The 18,805-nt window shown below is 42.7% G+C and overlaps 1 protein-coding gene across 9 annotated transcripts in view; it reads right to left on the bottom strand.

The window, feature by feature from the left end:
• The window catches only part of LOC122565381 (transducin-like enhancer protein 4), a 215,465-nt gene that overhangs the window by 195,687 nt on the left and 973 nt on the right, over nt 1-18,805 (bottom strand). For all 9 annotated transcript variants that reach the window (XM_087976010.1, XM_043721298.2, XM_043721302.2 and 6 more), the window contains exon 2: nt 15,601-15,698. In XM_087976010.1, coding sequence (XP_087832136.1) covers nt 15,601-15,698 — 98 coding nt within the window. The remainder of the gene's footprint in view (nt 1-15,600; nt 15,699-18,805) is intronic.

The following is an 18,805-nucleotide window of genomic DNA, read 5'->3' as shown; positions in this document are numbered from 1 at the left end:
AGCCGTCGTGTTGCTATGGTCTGGCGATGGAGGAGTCCAAGGACCTGCATGTCCTTGGTGGAGTGGGAGGGGGAGTTGGGACACCCGGACCAACCAACCCAACAACCCGTGGCTCAACACTTCAACTCCCCCTCCCACTCCACCAAGGAGTGCGTATTTCCAACGCCCCTCCTCCCTTTTATCTTAGCCTGCTGGACACACTTTCATCATTCCTGAAGAAGGGCTCATGCCCGAAACGTCGATTCTCCTGCTCCTTGGATGCTGCCTGACCTGCTGCGTTTTTCCAGCAACACATTTTCAGCTATAACCTAGTGTTGTATGATTTTTAACTGTCCCCTTTCAAATGTGTTAGGGTTTCCAGATTGGACGGTCAATTCCAGACACCCACCACCATCTGGGCGCAAAAGGTTTTCCTCATTCTCCCTCGAACTCTCCATCAATCAGTTAAATTTGGGAACCCTGGTAATGGACCTCTCTGCTAGGGAAATAGGTCTTCCTTGTCCATTTTATCCAAAGTCTGCATCTTTTTGTACATCTCAATTAAGTCGCCTGTCAGCCTCCTCACTTCTACAGAAAACAATCACAGCCTTGCAACCTTCAAACCCTGTCAATCTTATAAATCTCCTGTGTACTCTCGCTCAACAGCAATTTTGTCCTTTGTCATATGGTGAGAGCAACTGTACACAAACTTCCAGCTGTGGCCTAACCAGTGCCTTAAATAGTTCCAGCATTACATCTCTGCTTTTGTATTCAATACTTCATCCAATAATTGAAAATATCCGCTATAACAATACCTTATCTACCTGCCTTGCCATCTTCAGGAATCTGACAACATGAACTCCAAAGTCTTTCACTTCCTCTACCACTCTCAGTACCGACAATTTATTGTACATTTCCTTACTCAGTTTGCACCCTCTCCAAATACTTAATCTTACACTTTCCTGGATCGGATTCCATTTGCCACTTTTCTACTCACTCAACCAAACCACTGACATCATCCCACAGTTGATAGCCATTCTCCTCATTGTAAACTACCAGGGTCAATTTTTGTGTCGTCTGCAAATCTCTCAATCTCACCTCCCACATTATATATAATCGTGAGCAGTAAGGAACCCAATATTGAGCCCTGCAGAGCACCATTAAAAATCACTTTCCATTTGCTACAACATCCATTGACCATTACCCTTTGTTGTTCTTCACTAAGCCAATTTTAGTACAACTCACTATATTCCTTGTATCCTGTTGGTTTTTATTTTACTTAGAAATCTTAGAAACCCTAGAGTGTGGAAACAGGCCCTTTGGCCCAACGTCCACACCGACCCTCCAAAGAGTAATCCACCTAGACCCATTCCCCTACCCTATAATCCTATATTTACCCCTGACTAATGCACCTAACCTACACATCCCTGAACACTATGAGCAAGTTGGCATGGCCAATTCACCTAACCTGCACATCTCTGCATTATGGGAGGAAACCAGAGCACCGGGAAGAAACCCGCATAGACAGAGACAGTGTCACCTGAGGTTGGAATCGACCCTGGGTCCCTGGCACTGTGAGGCAACAGTGCTAACCACTGAGTCACTATGACCAGTCTGTCATGTCATATGCCTTAATAAAGTCCAGCTCAAAATGTTAACGTTACAATTTTGTGGAGGTGGCTGCCAAAAACATTTTGTGTTAAAGGTGCTATATAAACAAAGTGAATGCATTCCAAGGAAAGTTCACAGGAGCATTGTCAAATGAATTTTGATTATATATTACGTGAGGAGATTTTGAGGCAGACTAAAGTGTTGTTCAAGGAGCATCATTGAAATGGAGGGTGCGGTGGAGAGGTTTAAAACAGCAATTCAATTTTAAGCCCTAGGCAGCTGAAGGTACAGCTTTTGATTTGATTTGTTATTGTCACATGTACCTAAGTACAGTGAAAAGTTTTATTTTGGTGAGCAATACAGATAGACCATAACAATTAAGGACATACACATCATAGGATGCTTAGACAGAGCAAGGCATACAAGGTTACAACTACACAGGATGTGCACAAAAACAAGGTCAACATTTAATTTAAATGTAGAGAGGACGTTCACTCTGCTGATGGCGGAGCAGTAAAATTGGGAATGTTTAAGAGGCTAGAATTGGAAGATCACAGAGATCTCAGAGCAGAGAAGGCAGTTTGCTCTACGGTTCGGGACTGTTATAGAGACAGAGAGAGGTGATGTGAAAACAAGGACAGGACTTTCCAAATTTGAGGAACTGCCAGATGGAGAGCCAAAGTATATCAGCAAGAGCAGCAATGATGGGAGAAGAGGATTTGGTATGAATTAGAATATAGGAAGCAGAGTTTTGATGACCTCAAGTTAAAGTGGAATAAAATAAAATCTTGTGGATGCTGAAGATCTGAAACAAACAGAGAAGATGCTGAAGAGAATCAGTAGGACTGGGAGTATCTCTGGAGAGAGAAACAGAGTTAATGTTTTGAGTCTAATATGACTCATCTGCAAAATCCAATTTGACACTTCTTGAGAATTTGTTTGAAACATTAACTCTGTTCCTCTCTCTGCACAAATTTCCTGCTGAGATTCGCCACTATTTTCCTTGTTTATTTCAAATTATACTGCGGTTAGAAAATGGGAGGTCAGGCAGCACATTAGAATAGTCAAAATTGGAGGTAACAAAGAATTAGAGGAAGCATTCGCAGCAGATGAGCAGAGGCAGATTTGGATACCGATGATGTTACAAAGTCATATAAATATGGTTGAAAACAAGAGCAGGTCAGAGGTTAGGAAATCCACAGTGAGTAACTCATCTCATGACTCCCCAGAGCCAGTCCACCATCCACAAGCTACCAGTCAGGAGTATGATGGAATACCTCTCACTTGCCTAACACCATCCAGGATAAAGCAGCCCACTTGACTTGCACCACATCCACTCTTCCAGTGCCGACGCTTAATAGCACCTTCCAAAACAAGCAACCTCTACCGTCTAGAGGAACAAGGGCAGCAGATTCAAAGAAACCATAACAGGTTCCCCTCCAAACCACTCAATATCCAGACCGAAAGATACTGCAGGAACAATGGTGGGTCACTGGGTCAAAATCCTGGAACTCCCTCCCATATGGTATTGTGGGGCCATCTCCACCAAATATACAGCCACAGTTCGAGGTGGTAGCTCATCACCATCTTCTCAAGGGCAATTAGTGGTGAGAATTAAATTCTGGCCCAGCAGAGATACCCACACCCCATGAACAAATTGAAATAAAAAGATAACAGTAGACAGGTTTGATAATGGGGTGCATCGGTGGTCATAGAAAGATTACAAATAGGCAGGTTCTGCGTCAGACCAGTACAGTGGGGACAGATACATGTTTAAACTATCCCCTTTTAAAAAGGGATCAGGAGATTCAGAATTTCCACAATCCCAATTTTGAAAAAATTGCTGAGGCTAAATCTGGAACTTGTATAACTTATTACACGTAAACAAACAAAGCTAGCTCTGACCTATATAATCATCTACTACTTACTGTCAGCAGGCTTTGTGGCTGAACTCACTTAACCAAATAATTCTAGACTTCACTGAAGTTTTCTTTAAAGGAATAGATGTAAACAAAACCAGATGCCTAATAATCTTGCCCCACTTGCAGCTAGCTCATGAAAGTTGGCAAACATGTAACGTAATTGGGTTAGGTGCAGGAAGGCAGACCGAGATCGTACCAGGCTTTTATATTAATCCTAGTACCATGCACTCAACATCTTACTACCTTTCTAATTGTTGATCCTTGGAACTTTTCTATCACATTTCCAAGTATTCTACCTATGCATTCCTTTCATCCCTGCATCACCAAATTGACTGATTTTTTAAACTTCAATTGGCTGCCATGTTTTTTACATTATAACAGCGAAAGTTTGTCTCTTTGTTATAAAACACTTTGGAAACTACTGGCGGTTGATCAAAGGTGGCTTGCTGCTTCCACGTTCTTTCTAATTTGATCTTCTCCTAAAGCCTGAAAATTGGATGATGCCTTGCTCTCCTATTTTTTTTTGTGAACCACTGGCTTTCAAAACTCAAGCGTGGGCATGATTTAACCTGTACTTCCTGATTTACTCAGTCTTCCATCCCACTCTTTTCAATCATGAAGGAGGAGTGTGGTCTCCAGGAGTTTGCACAATGACTCATGTGCCTCTTGGGAGACGGTGGGACACTCTTTCATGTTTTCCTGCTCAAGTGGGAGGCGACAAAGGGAGGGAAAGCCCGAAGGCGCTGATTACATAATGGTAAAACAGTCCGAGTTTCTTTGTTTGCTACCGGACTAGTGATCCTTCCCTCCACATTGTCTGAACTCATTTCGCTCAGGCATCCAAGAGGAGCAGGAGGAGGAGGACATTCTATCCCCAAATTATCAGGAAATGTCCTGTCTGGGAAAGACTCCACTTCCCACAGGATACCGCCCTGCCTTATCTCCTACAACTGAATCTTTGCCACCATCAGGTTTTTCAATAATAAAATCATGATGAGATTAATTCTGGCAAACCATCATTAATGTCACACTTGTTTCATTATTTGACTACCAAGAATGAGAAGACAAATTTAATCATAGAATCCCTACAGTGTGGGAACAGGCCATTAGGCCCAACAAGTCCACACCGATCCTCTGAAGAGCATCCCACCCAGACACATTCCCCTACCCTATTACTCTACATTTACTGCTAACTAATGCACATAATCTACACATCCCTGAACACTATGGGCAATTCAGCATGGCCAATCCACCTAACCTGCACATCTTTGGATTGTGGGAGGAAACCGGAGCAGCCAGAGGAAACCCGCACAGACACAGGAGAATGTCTGTCTGTGTGGAGCTCGCACAGTCATCAGAGGCTGGAATCGAACCCGGATCCCTGGCACTGTAATGTACCCAGATTTCTTCTTCTCTAGAAATTCTAATGTTTTTAATACTTTGAGTGATAAAAGGGATGATAACAGAAGCATTGATTGTATTTTTGCTATAAAAGTGATTCAAACCATGCAGAAGTTACCACTCATTTTTTAAAACTTTTAATAAGCTTTGCATCCTCCCACATACTGCCAAATGTATCTTTTTAAAAAATCCTGGCAATTGTTTTTAAAAGGATGGAAGCACTCCCAAACAAAGCCATTCATTTTCAGCTGAGATCTGACTGGAGGAGCTCAGAGCTCTCCAATACTCCGAGCCATTGAGTGGATTTATGAATACAGAGACACCAAGGTCAGATCGTTTCCCACAAGGGGGAAAAGGATAAACTATAGGGTGAGTCATGCCAAGATGTTGTCAACAGTGCGCATCTCAACAACTGGTTCACAAGCAGCCTGGCAGAAATAAAAAAAAGGGTCCCTGTCTACTATTTTGGCCAAAACAGAGGACGTAACACGGCCAGTGGAGAAGACAGAGGAGGGAAATGGGAGGAGTCCTAGAAAATGCTAAGAAGAAAAAATGTCAAAGAACTATCTATCCGTTGCTTCAAAGTGCTAAGTTGAAAAGTGCAGCACTTAATTGAGCAATATAGATTCAAAGATTCCCAAATTCAATTGCGTGTGGATTTACGAGACATGTAGCAGCCTCAGATAAATGAGTAGACAGTGTGGGTTTGCCATTTCTGATTGCTAGCTGGCGACTGTTAGAAGGTGGACATGATCATGCAATGCCCCCTTTCACAAAAAAAAATGTTTGGCCTGTTACACTTTCAGGGAAGACAAATGTTTTGGAAAGAGGAAAAACATGAGGAGAATCAGAAGAAAAGGACAATAGAGGAGATGGAAATTTGATCCAAAGAATATGCTATGTATATCACCACCCTCAGAGATAAACTCATTTCACAATGAAATCATTCGGAAAACAGGTGCACACCACTGAAATACAGACCACAACTTTTTAGGGAACAGGTACCTTTGAAATGTTTGCAGTAAGCTGGGGTTTGAGACTGGGGTGTTTAGCCCATGATCAAACAACATAGTTCTACAGAAAAATCTGCCGCTCTGTAAAAATGCAGCTTCCTCACCCCCCAAAACTGAGGTGGGAGCTAATTAGCCCTCCTTAATTGCATTCACTGGCATTCCCTCAGTAGTCTGGACTGCTGAGCATTCACTGGCAATGCTTCCTAAAGAGCAAAGCTGTTAACACAGGGCATATGTCACTTCCTGCTGCTTGAGATTAAAGCAGAAAACATCTGCTGGGGCAAATGCTCAGCATCTTTAGCTCTGACTCTCATACTTGGCTTTTTATTACACTGCCAAATCAGTGCAATTTTAATCCTATTTTTCTCAAGGCAAGTTTATTATACTTTGAAAATAAACTTAATTAGGGTCCATTGGACAAGATGGTGCAGTCTCTCTCTCACACGCACACACGCCTTTCTCCTTATCATTGGATTAGCTCATAAATAACCTGTCAACACAGAATGCATGGCACTGCTTATTTCCATTTCAACTGAACATGAAACTTTAATGTCCCCTTGCACACTGCATTCTCAGTTCCCCTTCTAACTCACATGCACACAACAGGCTTAATGCAAATACACACTGATCAGATTGAGCCAAGTTTGGGAAGTGACTTACACCAGCGCTGATATGTTACATCCAGTTTGCCTTCTGTGCAGTTTGCCTTCTCCTCAACAGAGTCTGGTTGGGGTACAGTCGGCACTGGCTGCCCTTTGAGAATTTACCCAAGTGCCCGCCACGGCGTGGGTCTCCCTGTCGGCTTTCATCTTGCCTTCCCCTAAAGCCATGCTTTTCCAGCTACCTATCAATCAGGACTAAGAACCTGTGACCAACGATAAAGGACGCACGAGGCTGTCCGCAGGCAGCCTGGCCAGGAGGAGTGCAAACAGGAGCAACGGTCTCAGTGTGCACCATTCACTGCTCAGAGTACAGAGTTGGGGGTGAGGGTATAGGCTTGTGTTCAACGAGGTAAAAAACAATGACTGCAGATGCTGGAAACCAGATTCTGGATTAGTGGTGCTGGAAGAGCACAGTTCAGGCAGCATCCAAGGAGCTTCGAAATCGACATTTAATCGACATTTCGGGCAAAAGTTCCTTGGATGCTGCCTGAACTGCTGTGCTCTTCCAGCATCACTAATCCAGAATACAGGCTTGTATTGTTGTGTTTAACAGTGTGGCCTAGCCAACAAACATATGACAGGCTATTTGCTGTGAAAGCTGAACTCAACTGTGCCCTTGGCTAGGGGTACCAGCCAGCAGCTGCTCAATGCGTTACTATTGAGACAGAACCCCTGCAGAAAAAAACAAACACACTCAGGTAAGACATACACAGACACAGACACAGACACACACACTGTCTCCTCTCTCTCTCGCTTGCTCAGCATGTTGGATGTTAAACAAAAAGCATTGAGACAGTATGTCCCTGTTACTGTGAAGGGCAAGGCTAGTAGGTGGAGGGAATGCTGGATGACGAGATAAATTGAGGCTCTGGTCAAGAAAAAAGAGGAGGCATATATCAGGTTTAGACATCTGGGATTGAGTGAATCCCTAGAAGATCAAAAGGATAATAGGAGTATCCTTAAGGGGGAAATTAGGAGGGTGAAAATGGGACCTCAGATAGCTTTGGCAAGTAGAGTTAAGAGAATAGGGAGACTCTACAAATATGTTAAGGGAAAAACTAGGGTCAGAATAGGGCCATTTAAAGATCAATGAGGTCATCTATGTGTAGAACCATAGGAGATGGGTGAGATACTAAACCAATATTTTGCAACAGTATTTACTGTGGAGAAGGACATGAAAGCTAGGGAACTCTGAGGAATAAATAGCGATGCGTTGAAAAGAGGAGGTGCTGGAGGTCTTAAAACACAAAGGTAGATAAATCCCTAGGGCACGATCATGTGTTTCCCAGAAATTTGTGGGAAGCTAGGGAAGGGATTGCTGAGCCCCTTGCTGAGATAGTTGTGTCATCAACAGCCACAGGTGGGGTGCTGGAAAACTGGACAGTGGCTAATATGGTGCCATTATTTAATGAAAGGCTGTAAGGAAAAGCCAAGGAACTATACTGACTTTGGTGTGTCTATGGAATGAGATGCCAGAGGAATTGGAGAGACTGCAACAATTACAACATTTAAAAAGCATCTAGATGGGTGCATGAATTGAAAAGGTTTAGAGGGATATGGGCCAAGTGCTGGCAAATGGGACAAGATTAATTTAGGATATCTGGTCAGTATGGATGAATTAGACCGAAGGCTCTGTTTCTGTGCTGTACATTTCTATGACCCTATAGATCACTGAGTCTTAACATCAGTGCTGGGTAAGTTGTTAGAGGGGATTCTGAGGCACAGGATTACATGCATTTGGTAAAGGCAAGATCTGATTATGGATAGTGAACATGGCTTTGTGCATGGAAACTTTGTCTTGCTAACTTGATTGAGTTTTTTGAAGAGGTGACAAAAAAAAATGGACTTCTGCTCTGCCTTCATCACTGTCTATATGGACATGGTAGACTGGTTAGTAAGGTTAGATCATATGGGATCCAGGGGGAGCTAACCAACTGGAAACAAAATTGGCTTGAAGATGGAAGAGAGGGTGGTGGTAGAGGATTGCTTTTTGGACTAGAGGCCTGTGACTAGTGGTGCATCACGAGTATCAGTGCTGGGTCCACTGTTTTTCCATCATTTATATAAATGATTTTGATGCTAAAATATGAGGGACGGTTAGTAAGTTCGCAGATGACACCAAAATAGGTGGTGTAGTAGACAGTGAAAAAGGTTACCTCAGAGTACAACAGGACCTTGATCAGACAGGTTAATGAGTGGCAGATGGAGTTTAATTTAGACAAATATGAGGTGCTGCATTTTGGAAAGGCAAAGGCAAAGGCAAACCAGGGCAGCAACGGTAAGGTCCTGGGGAGTGTGGCTGAACAAAGAGACCTATGGGTGCAGGTACGTAGTCCTTTGAAAGTGGAGTCACAGATAGACAGGGTGGTGAAGGTGGTATTTGGCACACTTGCCTTCACTGGTCAGAAAATGGAGTATAAGAGTTGGAATGTCATGTTGTATCTTTACAGGATATCGGTGCGACCACTTTTACAATACTATGTACATTTCTGGTTGCCCTTCTATAGAAAAGATGTTGTTAAACTTGAGGGTGCAGAAGAGATTTGCAAGAATGTCTCCAGGGTTGGGGGGTTTGAGCCATGTGGAGAGGCTGAATAGACTGGGGCTATCTTCCTTGGTGCATTGGAGGCAGAAGGGTGAGTTTAGAGGTTCATGAATTCATGAGGGCCATCTGAATAGCCAGGGTCTTTGGGTGGGGGTTGGGGGGTGGGCGGGCAGAATGGGTAATCCAAAACTAGAGGCCATAGGTTTTAAGGGGAGAGGGGAAAAATTTTAAAGAGAACCGGAGAGGTAACTTTTTCATGCAGAGGGTGGTGCGTGTATGGACTGAGCTGCCAGAGGAAGTGGTGGAGGCTGGTACAATTGCCGCATTTAAACAAGTATCTGGATGGGTTTATGAATAGGAAGGGTTTAAGAGGGATATGGGCCAAATGCTGGCTAATGGGACTGGATTAATTTAGGATATCTATTTCGGCATTGATGAGTTGGACTGAAGGGTCTGTTTCTGTGCTGCACAGCTCGATGACTCTATGAAATGCAGAAAAGGGTAAAGCCGAACACTCCAGTGTGGATTAAGAGTGGGCAGTATCCATTAGACTTCAACGTTTAAGAGCTGGGATCTTCCTCACTAGGGTTTGGCTTCTGGTCAGAAAAAGGATCCAGAAGGGAAAAGTGGAAACTGTGAATGGGCTGAAAACAGCTATTTTGATCACCTGAACAACAAGATCGAGCACAGTGGGGCAGAATCTATCATGCAGTCTTCACTTAGTTGACATACCATGTATCCACTGTACCAAAATGTCACATTTTAAGAGAATCTTGTGACTTCAGTGGAAGATCTTCGAGCAATGTCACAAATTGTCTTGTATTTCTTGTTGTCTGACAGACTAACACCATAACTTGAATTAGGCCGCAAGAAGGAAATATAAAGGTTTTCAGAGATCTACAAGCATTTTACTTCAAATTTATAATTAAACACAGACATCAGTTGCCACTTTTCCCTTCTGGATCCTTTTTCTGACCAGAAGCCAACACCCTAGTGAGGAAGATCCCAGCTCTTAAACGTTGAAGTCTAATGGATACTGCCCACTCTTAATCCACACTGGAGTGTTCGGCTTTACCCTTAAAGGGGACGTACATTTCTAACAGTGGCTTGTGTAACATGATACCTGGCAGAGATACACATTTCAGGGATAGTTAGTTGAGGGAGAAAAGAACAGGAGGCTAATATGGTAGGATGAGATCTGCAAGATGGGAGGTGGTGGCAAGTGGAGCACGGACAACATACACCAGTTGGACAGAGTTATCCATTTCTGTCCTACAAATTCTCCAAGTTTAGTTTGGCAGAATTTTACCATGGTCAACTTTTATTAGGCCATCTGAAAATACAACTCGACATAAGATGCACAACACCCCTATACTTGGCTAACTGTATATCTTCGAGCATGCCACAAGAAAAACTGTAAGAGATTGCAAGTATTTTTTTTAAACTTAAACAGAAATTTACATTCATATAATATGATTAACAGCGAAATATCTCAAGGCAGTTCCTAAAGCTATAATTCATGTGAAAATTGACACTAAGGCAAAGAAGAATCTGTTATGATAGGTGATCAAATGCTTGGTCAGAGGTTTATAGATTTGAGAACATTTTAAATATATGAACATACAAATTGGAGTGGGCCACTCACTCGGTCTCTTGAATCTGCTCTGTCATTCATCCCATCAGTTTCGCCACAAATTTTATTACTCCACGTTTGCATTCTCCTCAATGAACTCTGTTTACCAAGGACTTCTTTATCCCTGCCTTAAAAATATTCAAGGACTTTGCTTCTACTACTTTTGGATAAGGAGAGTTTGTAAGATTCAGAAAGAAAAAGCATTCTAAACTCTGTCTTAAATTCTAGATTCTCCCAAAATAGGGAACATCCTCACTATATCCACTATGTCAAGACTGCGAGAACGTATGCTTCAATAGAGTTGCCTGTTCAATGACGGATGAGTGTGAGCAGAGGCAAATGTTTAGGAGGTAATTCTAGCATTAGGTCCCTGACCACTACAGGTACAAAGCACAAAGGGAAAGGTTTACTGAACCTACTGTTTACAAGTCAAATTAGATCTTTCGGTAGCCTTTCCATTCACCTGCATGGATTAAAAGGAAGCAGAATGAAGATTGGGAACTGTGATTTGTTAACTGTCATTTCAGAAGTGGCTAAAACTGGACAAATATTTAATGTCAGTCAGACAGGTAATCGTATTTCATTTACCAACCGACTGGCATTATGTGACCATCAAAGGTCAGTGTCAGGTAAGAGACCAGGGTCACCTCACCACCACAGGACCACTCAGGACTACTTGGCCTTGCTAAGGACTTTGACTTATTTGATTAAAATCCCCACACGAGGAGCGTACAGCAAATGTCACAAGAGTCTGCAGCTTCTCAAGTTGCTGCACTGTCACTCTATGTGCCACACAAAGCTGTCGATCCACGTTCCAACCATCCTCCAGCAATTCTCCCAGTGCTGTACTAGATTGGAATATAGCAAATTGTATTTCTAATTTATGGGAATGTTTAAAACAGTGTTTTTTCTGCAATACCAATCACTTTTCACTAAAAACGAAACAAGAAACGTTGGCTTCTGAATAAAGGGCTTGCTCTTTCTTATCATCGGGGTCATTTGGGTTATGATGACTGAATAAGTCAAAGTTTTGTTTTTTTTAAATTACACAGCATTCCAGGAATGGTTTTGTTTTGGCTGACATTTACCTCTGTTCCTCGCTGAAAATTGCAAATCAGTAACTGATAATCTTAAAGAATATTCTGTTTACCTATGGGTAGCAAGAGTCACTTAAAACCCATTTGGAGTATGCTCGTTCCACCATCAGAAAGGAAGAGCCCTGTCAAGCAATGAAAGTCAATCTGGGTACAGAAATATGCAGCTGGCATTGTATTTCAGCATAAGCCTGCAATGTCATGGCTCACTGTCTAATGCTTCATATTAGTGCCACCACCAATTGGAAATCAACCTTCAAAAGAAAGACTAAGACAAAAGGGCTCTGCAGTTAAAACTCAGAACAGCCGCCTCTTGAAGAATGGAGGGCATCAGCCAGCCACACCAGCTCCCAAAACATAACCCCAAAGTAAACTCTGGACAGAAGCTAGAAAGATTCCAAACAATAGATTTCCCATTCTTGTTGAGTTTCTCTTTGAGTAGCAGTTGGCATTAGCATTATGCAAACAGGGGGGCATCTTTTCCCTCATTTACCTGCATATAAAATGACTGAACGTTTGCAACTCAAAAGCAAACCATCAACTCTTTTTCCCCTCATAATAAGGTCTGAAAAGAAGTCACACAACCTCAACTGGGTATATATTAAAAAAAAGTTCAGCAGTGAACTGGTTAAAACTATTCTGCATAAGTTTATGGCAGCTACAAATAGCTGTAAATAAATAGCGGATAATGGATGCTTGTCAGGGAATTATAACACAGTAATCCAATCAAGGAGTTTCAGATCAACCATGAAAGCAGAGCTTGGAGTGTTTTGTACAGAACCGTAACTGGACTTTTTCTGTATCGGCTTGAATGCATGACTGGGAAACCTGGGAGAGACCAGAGGTATCATGATTACTGTGTTGGAGTGGAAGAGGTCCTGGGGAGGTTTAACAAACATGCTCAAAATTATGATTTTTTTTGGTAGAGTAACTATGTTAAAACCATTTCCTCTGGCAGGAGATCAGTAACCACAGGACAGAGACTTGCCAAAAGAACCAGAGGGGAAACGAAGAGGAATTTGGTGATGCCATAATATGAGCTGAAAATGTGTTGCTGGAAAAGCGCAGCAGGTCAGGCAGCATCCAAGGAACAGGAGAATCGACGTTTCGGGCATAAGCCCTTCTTCAGGCTTATGCCCGAAACGTCGATTCTCCTGCTCCTTGGATGCTGCCTGACCGGCTGCGCTTTTCCAGCAACACATTTTCAGCTCTGATCTCCAGCATCTGCAGTCCTCACTTCCTCTTCGATGCCATAATATGTTCTATTTTGTAATGCACTGCCTGAAATGGTGCTTGAAGTAGTTTCAAAATTAAGTTTTAAAACAAATCGGCTACATGCTTGAAAAAAACTTTCATGAATTGAGAAAAGAGCAGGGTAGTGAGATCTATTGAATAATTCGGAGTGTTAGCACAGATATGGTGGGTTGAATGGCCACCTTTCATGATTCCAATTGCACTTAAGCCATTACACTTCCTGCATTTTTGAGTATGCGTTTCAAATTTCTTCCAATATAAGTAGCAATCCTGTAACCACCCATAATTCACCCATAGTGCAGTTCAGAATCATCCCTCCAAATTCAACAAGACGGAGTCTAGAATTGTATTTCAAGGGGTTTTTCTTCACAGGTTATAGCTTCAACAATCATAATACAACATTGCACATACTCATCATTATATTTTGTTGAAATTCTTGCAATAAGTTAGTATTATCATTGTAGCCAAGGATGAGATCATTTAAATGTATAAAAGACATGTTGAAACAGAAAGGTCTCATCTTGCATTAATATAGCAGTTTACTATAGCGCAGAGATTTCATGGCACTTCACTTTCAGCGACTCTTAGTACACAGCGCGCGCGCGCACACACACACACACACACACACACACCAGTTAAACTGTGCTGGCCAGGAGGACACCTGCTTTTCAAATTGTGTCTGAAATACAAATAATACACTTGTTGAATCTCATCCTAGCTTTCTCTCCACCTCCCACAGAATCATACAGTCATTACTAAACAGAAGGTAGTATTTTGGTCCATCAGATCCATGCTGGCTTATAATAACATTGAAATCAGTCCCTGCACTATCCCTATAGCCCTGCAAATTTAATACCTTCAAGTGCGCATCCAATTTGCTTTTGAAATCATTCGCTTTTGAAATCATTCATCTTCTCTGCTGATAGGCAGTGAGTTCCAGTTCCAATCCATGCACATTTTCTTCCATACATCTCTGCAGCATTTCTTAGCCTAAACCTTAAATTTGTGTCTCCTCATGGAGCCAGAGTGCCTCTCGAAATGAGCTACTAATTAATGTCAATGTTTCATATTTACTAATGCCAAGCATTGCCCTTACTGTGAACCCAACTTGTCAATCAAGCCTTCAGCAAATCTCTATATCTTCATTTCTGGCTTAGCATCCACTTCCCAGTGTCCATTTGCAGAGGTGCCTTGGGATATTCTTTCAGCTCAAAGCTTTATAAAAAGGTGGTTATGCACATAAACCAGAGAGCAAGTAGACAAGTCAAAAACCTGAGCCACCAAGAAAGCAACATTGCTGAGTACTTCATTGGAGAGATATCCTCTCAAAGATAATGGCTTGGGGAAGTTAAAACTACAATCTTGTCGACAGTGAACAACCGAACCAAAATACTGTACCTCATTTTTAATAGAAGAGAGAACATTTTTATCTTCAACTATTTTTTTCACTTTTTTTAAAAAAAAAGAGAAAACCTTTGCTGAGATGTAGGTGTTGCTGCAATGCTGGTATTTGTTGTTCACCACTAATTATATTACCCTTGAACTAAGCGGCTTACTAGATCATTTCAGAGGGTAGTTAAACAAGAGTTAACCACTCTTGGTTAAAAGACTGGAGACACAAAGACTTGACCACACATGGACAACTGATTTCCTTCTCAAAACAACATTAGTGAACCAGGCAAGTCCTTAACAATTGATGATGGTCATGGTCATCAGTCCTACGACTGATGTTATAATACCAGTGTTATCACCAGTTGTTATGATAGGGCTGAATCAATGTCCCAAGAACATTCATCTCAGTTATTAGCTCAGTGATAGTTCCGCTGTGCCACAGCTATCCCCTTTATTGTCGAGATTTTAAAGTCTTAACATCTCTCAATATGTATCAGTAATTTTGCTGCACAGAACTTAAATCCCATAACTCATCTGGGCTTTTTAACAAAGGTTTAACTTGTTTTATCTTTTAAACTAGATTGTTGGCATCTGGAACCTGGACTCTGGAAAGACCAGTTAAAATCTTTATTCAGAACCTCAATTAGAAGCATTGGGAGGAAGGTCAACACTTCAAGTGTTAGCTTACTCTCTCTCCGTGGATGCTGTCTGACCCATTGTGATCTCCAGCATTGACTGTTTTCAGTACAGATTACAGCATGTGCAGTGATTTGCTCCTACTTCAAATATTAGACTAACTTTACAGTCACTGTTACTGTATTTCCAACATTTTCTGTATCATTTTGTATGTTTAAAGGTTGCCAGATTTTTTTTTTGATCTCTGTGGGGATATTCCCATCACTGAAGAACCTAGCATGTTTCTGACTCAAAGGCGAATCCATATTTTACAAAAGCAAAATATATTCAAACCGAGATCTTGATCCATGACAAAGAACATAACTTGAAGAAGTGAGAAAGTTTGAACAGAACTGCTTCAACCACCTCAGAGGAGAAACAGCTGCCTGTGCAACATCGATACATAATAATTGCTTTACCTGTGATACTGCGCCTGCAAGAACTGAAATTCCTCCTTGATGCGATCACATGTCTCCACCACTGTAAACTTAAATGGCTGTCCTGGTTGATGAGGGGCCTGAAAAAGAAAAATAAAGATTTGCATTTATATACTGCCTTTCATAATCACCACCTGTCTCTCAGCACTCTGCAACCAATTCACTACCTCTTAAAAGTGGTAGCTGCTGTTGCAACATAGGAAACGTGACAATCATGTGGTCCAAAGCAAACTGCTGCAAACAGCATTGTGATAATCACATTTTTTTTGTTAGCATGGGACAAACACAGAAATTGCTGGAAAAACTCAGCAGGCCTGGCAGCATCTGTGGAGTGAAATCAGAGTCAGTATTTTGGTATAAATTCCTCTGAACTTACTGACAGGCCTGATGAGCTTTATCAGTAATTTATGTTTGTCTCTGATTTACAGCATCTGCAATTCTTTCATAGAGTCAGAGATTTAGAGCAAGGAAACTGACCCTTCGATCCAACTCATCCATGATGACCAGATATCCTAAATTAATCTAGTCCCATTTGCCAGCATTTGGCCCATATCCCTCTAAACCCTTCTTATTCATATACCCATCCAGATGCCTTTTAAGTGCTGCAAGTATACCTGCCTCCACGATTTCCTCTGTACACAGGCAGAAGGCTGAAGAACACAGCAAGTCAGGCAACATCAGGAGGTGCAGAAGTTGACGTTTTGGCTGTAACCCTTCTTCAGGAATGAGGGTGGGTGTAGGGAGAGTGGATTGTTTTGGCTATGGAGGAGGCCAAGGATGGCCATGTCAGAAAGGGAGTGGTTGAGGGAATTGAAATGGGCACAGACTGAGAGGTCCAGTCAGCCCATGTGGACCCAGTTGCCATGCTCGGTGAGCTGTTCCTGAACCACCGCTCCTATTGGAGGAATAACAAAACAATTCCTACTGGAGGAATAACACCTCATTTTCCACTTGGGCAACCTACAGCCCAGAGGACTCAACATCAAGCTCTCCAGTTTCAAATAACCTCTCTCCCCATCCCCCGACTCCCTTCCCAGCCCCTCCCTCTCCCCCCCCCCTCCATTTCTCCCTGCCACCAACCAGATTCATTCCTCCCACTGACCAACCAGGCCGTACCCTCTATCTGTCTTCACCTATGCCCATTTCACCACCCTGCCCCCACCTCCCCTGTATCTGCAGCTCCCCCTACACTCAGCCCCAGTCCTGAAGAAGGGTTACATCCAAAACGTTGACTTCTGCACCTCCTGATGCTGCCTGGCTTGCTGTGTTTTTCCAGCCAACTGCCTGTCTACCCTGGATTCCAGCAGCTGCAGTTTTTCTGCCTCCACCACTTCCTCTGGCAGCTCATTCCAGACACACTCCATTCTCTCAGTGAAATTGCCCCTTAGGTCCCTTTTAAATCTTTCCCTTCTCACCCTAAACCTCTGCCCTCTAGTTCTGGACTCCCCTACCCCGGAATTTTTTTTTTTGGCAATGTTGATTGAGGAATAATTATTGCCCAGGACACGAAAGCAAACTCAATTACTGTTCTTCAGCAAGTAATTGGGACAGAACTATGGCTCAGTGGTTAGCACTGCTGCTTCACAGCACCAGGGTCCCAGGTTCGATTCCAGCCTCAGGTGACTGTGTGGAGTTTGCACATTCTCCCTGTGTCTGTGTGGGTTTCCTCCGGGTGCTCCGGTTTCCTCCCACAGTCCAAGCGTGTGCAGGCCAGGTAAATTGGCCATGCTAAGTTGCCCATAGTTTTAAGGACATTAGTCAGAGGGAAATGGGCCTGGGTGGGTTACTCTTTGGGGGGTCAGTGTGGACTAGTTGGGTCGAAGGGCCTGTTTCCACATTGTAAGGAATCTAATCTAATCTAGTCACAATGGTGGAGATAGGTAGTGCCTCAGGTCTAACATCTCAACCACAAAATACAGCATCAGCACCTTCAACACAGCAACGATCCCTCAATGTCACTTTGTGCACTCAAACTCTAGTGAGACTTGAACCCATAACCTAGCGGTTTCGGGGCAAGTATACTACCTACTGAATGACAGTCACTCTGATTAAAAGAGCATCTTTAAACATCCCATGTAGCAACAATCTTTGCTTTCATCCTATAGTTCCCACAATTTCTCACTCTACTGCGATTGGTAAACAAAGCATGGGTGCCTGTCTGTGTTTGCGTGTGGAGAGGTAGGTATTGGGATTACAAGGCTTCTTCACACCTCACAGCCACTGATAAGATAAAAGACTGCAGTTTATATAGCTACTTCCACAAAAGGTTCAGCTGACCAATGAGCACTAACGAGGCAATTCGAGAAGACCTGGCAATCCACAAGGCCCTGGCGGAAGAGAAGAGACAATTCACCACCTCACCCCCACGGCCACCATGCCTCATGCCACCCCCACGAGTTTTACTATCAGCACCAGCCAATGACTCCATGCTAAATGGTGATGGGGAGGAAGGGGGGAGGTGAATGAGGGAAAGCAGAGAATTCGGTTACCACTCCACTCAACTATTGTTTGTGCTTATTTCGCACAACGGGATAAAGTGAGAGATTTCTCTCATTAAGTAGCTACATTTCCATTAAAACCAATAGACTAATGCAATGTATTCTCTGATAACATTTGAAGACCCAACTGGAGTGAATCCGACTACGATCTTCCTGAAGGATTTATAGATAATGTTATATTGACTCATCTATCACTGATCCAACATTTTATGCAGCTAAGTCGAAATGTCTTGAACACAGCATTCGGATCTCTTCGCTTAATAAGGTGGTCACTGCTGTAGACCATGTACAGGTCCAGAGCCTGAACTGAGTCCCGTTTACTTCTCAACGCACTTTGGAATAAACTGCTGTGCTCCCTTCCAAATCTTCCACGTGTAACATTCTGCGCACGAAAAAGTTATTTTTCTGCGATATTTTGGTCACATCTGACAAGGCGATTAGCTCGAGATAGAAACGGAAATAAACTAAACCTCTGCGGAAATGTCACTAACCAATGCCACCTGCTGGAATTTCGTGCGTTTATAAATAAAATCAACCTACCCACCCCCAAACCCCTCAAAAAAAACATTTCGAGTTATTTCCACGGTCATCAGCGCTGTCGCGCACTGAATCGGAATATTCAAGGATTAGGAAGTCCCAACCCTCCCCCAATAATTAAACAGGTTCTGAAAAGACAGGTTCTCAGCAGC

Source organism: Chiloscyllium plagiosum, unplaced genomic scaffold (genome assembly GCF_037043375.1).
Source record: "Chiloscyllium plagiosum isolate Xiang-an unplaced genomic scaffold, Cpla_swu_hap1 HiC_scaffold_28, whole genome shotgun sequence".
Taxonomy (NCBI): Eukaryota; Metazoa; Chordata; class Chondrichthyes; order Orectolobiformes; family Hemiscylliidae; genus Chiloscyllium; species Chiloscyllium plagiosum.
This window is presented reverse-complemented; position numbering and strand designations above follow the sequence as displayed.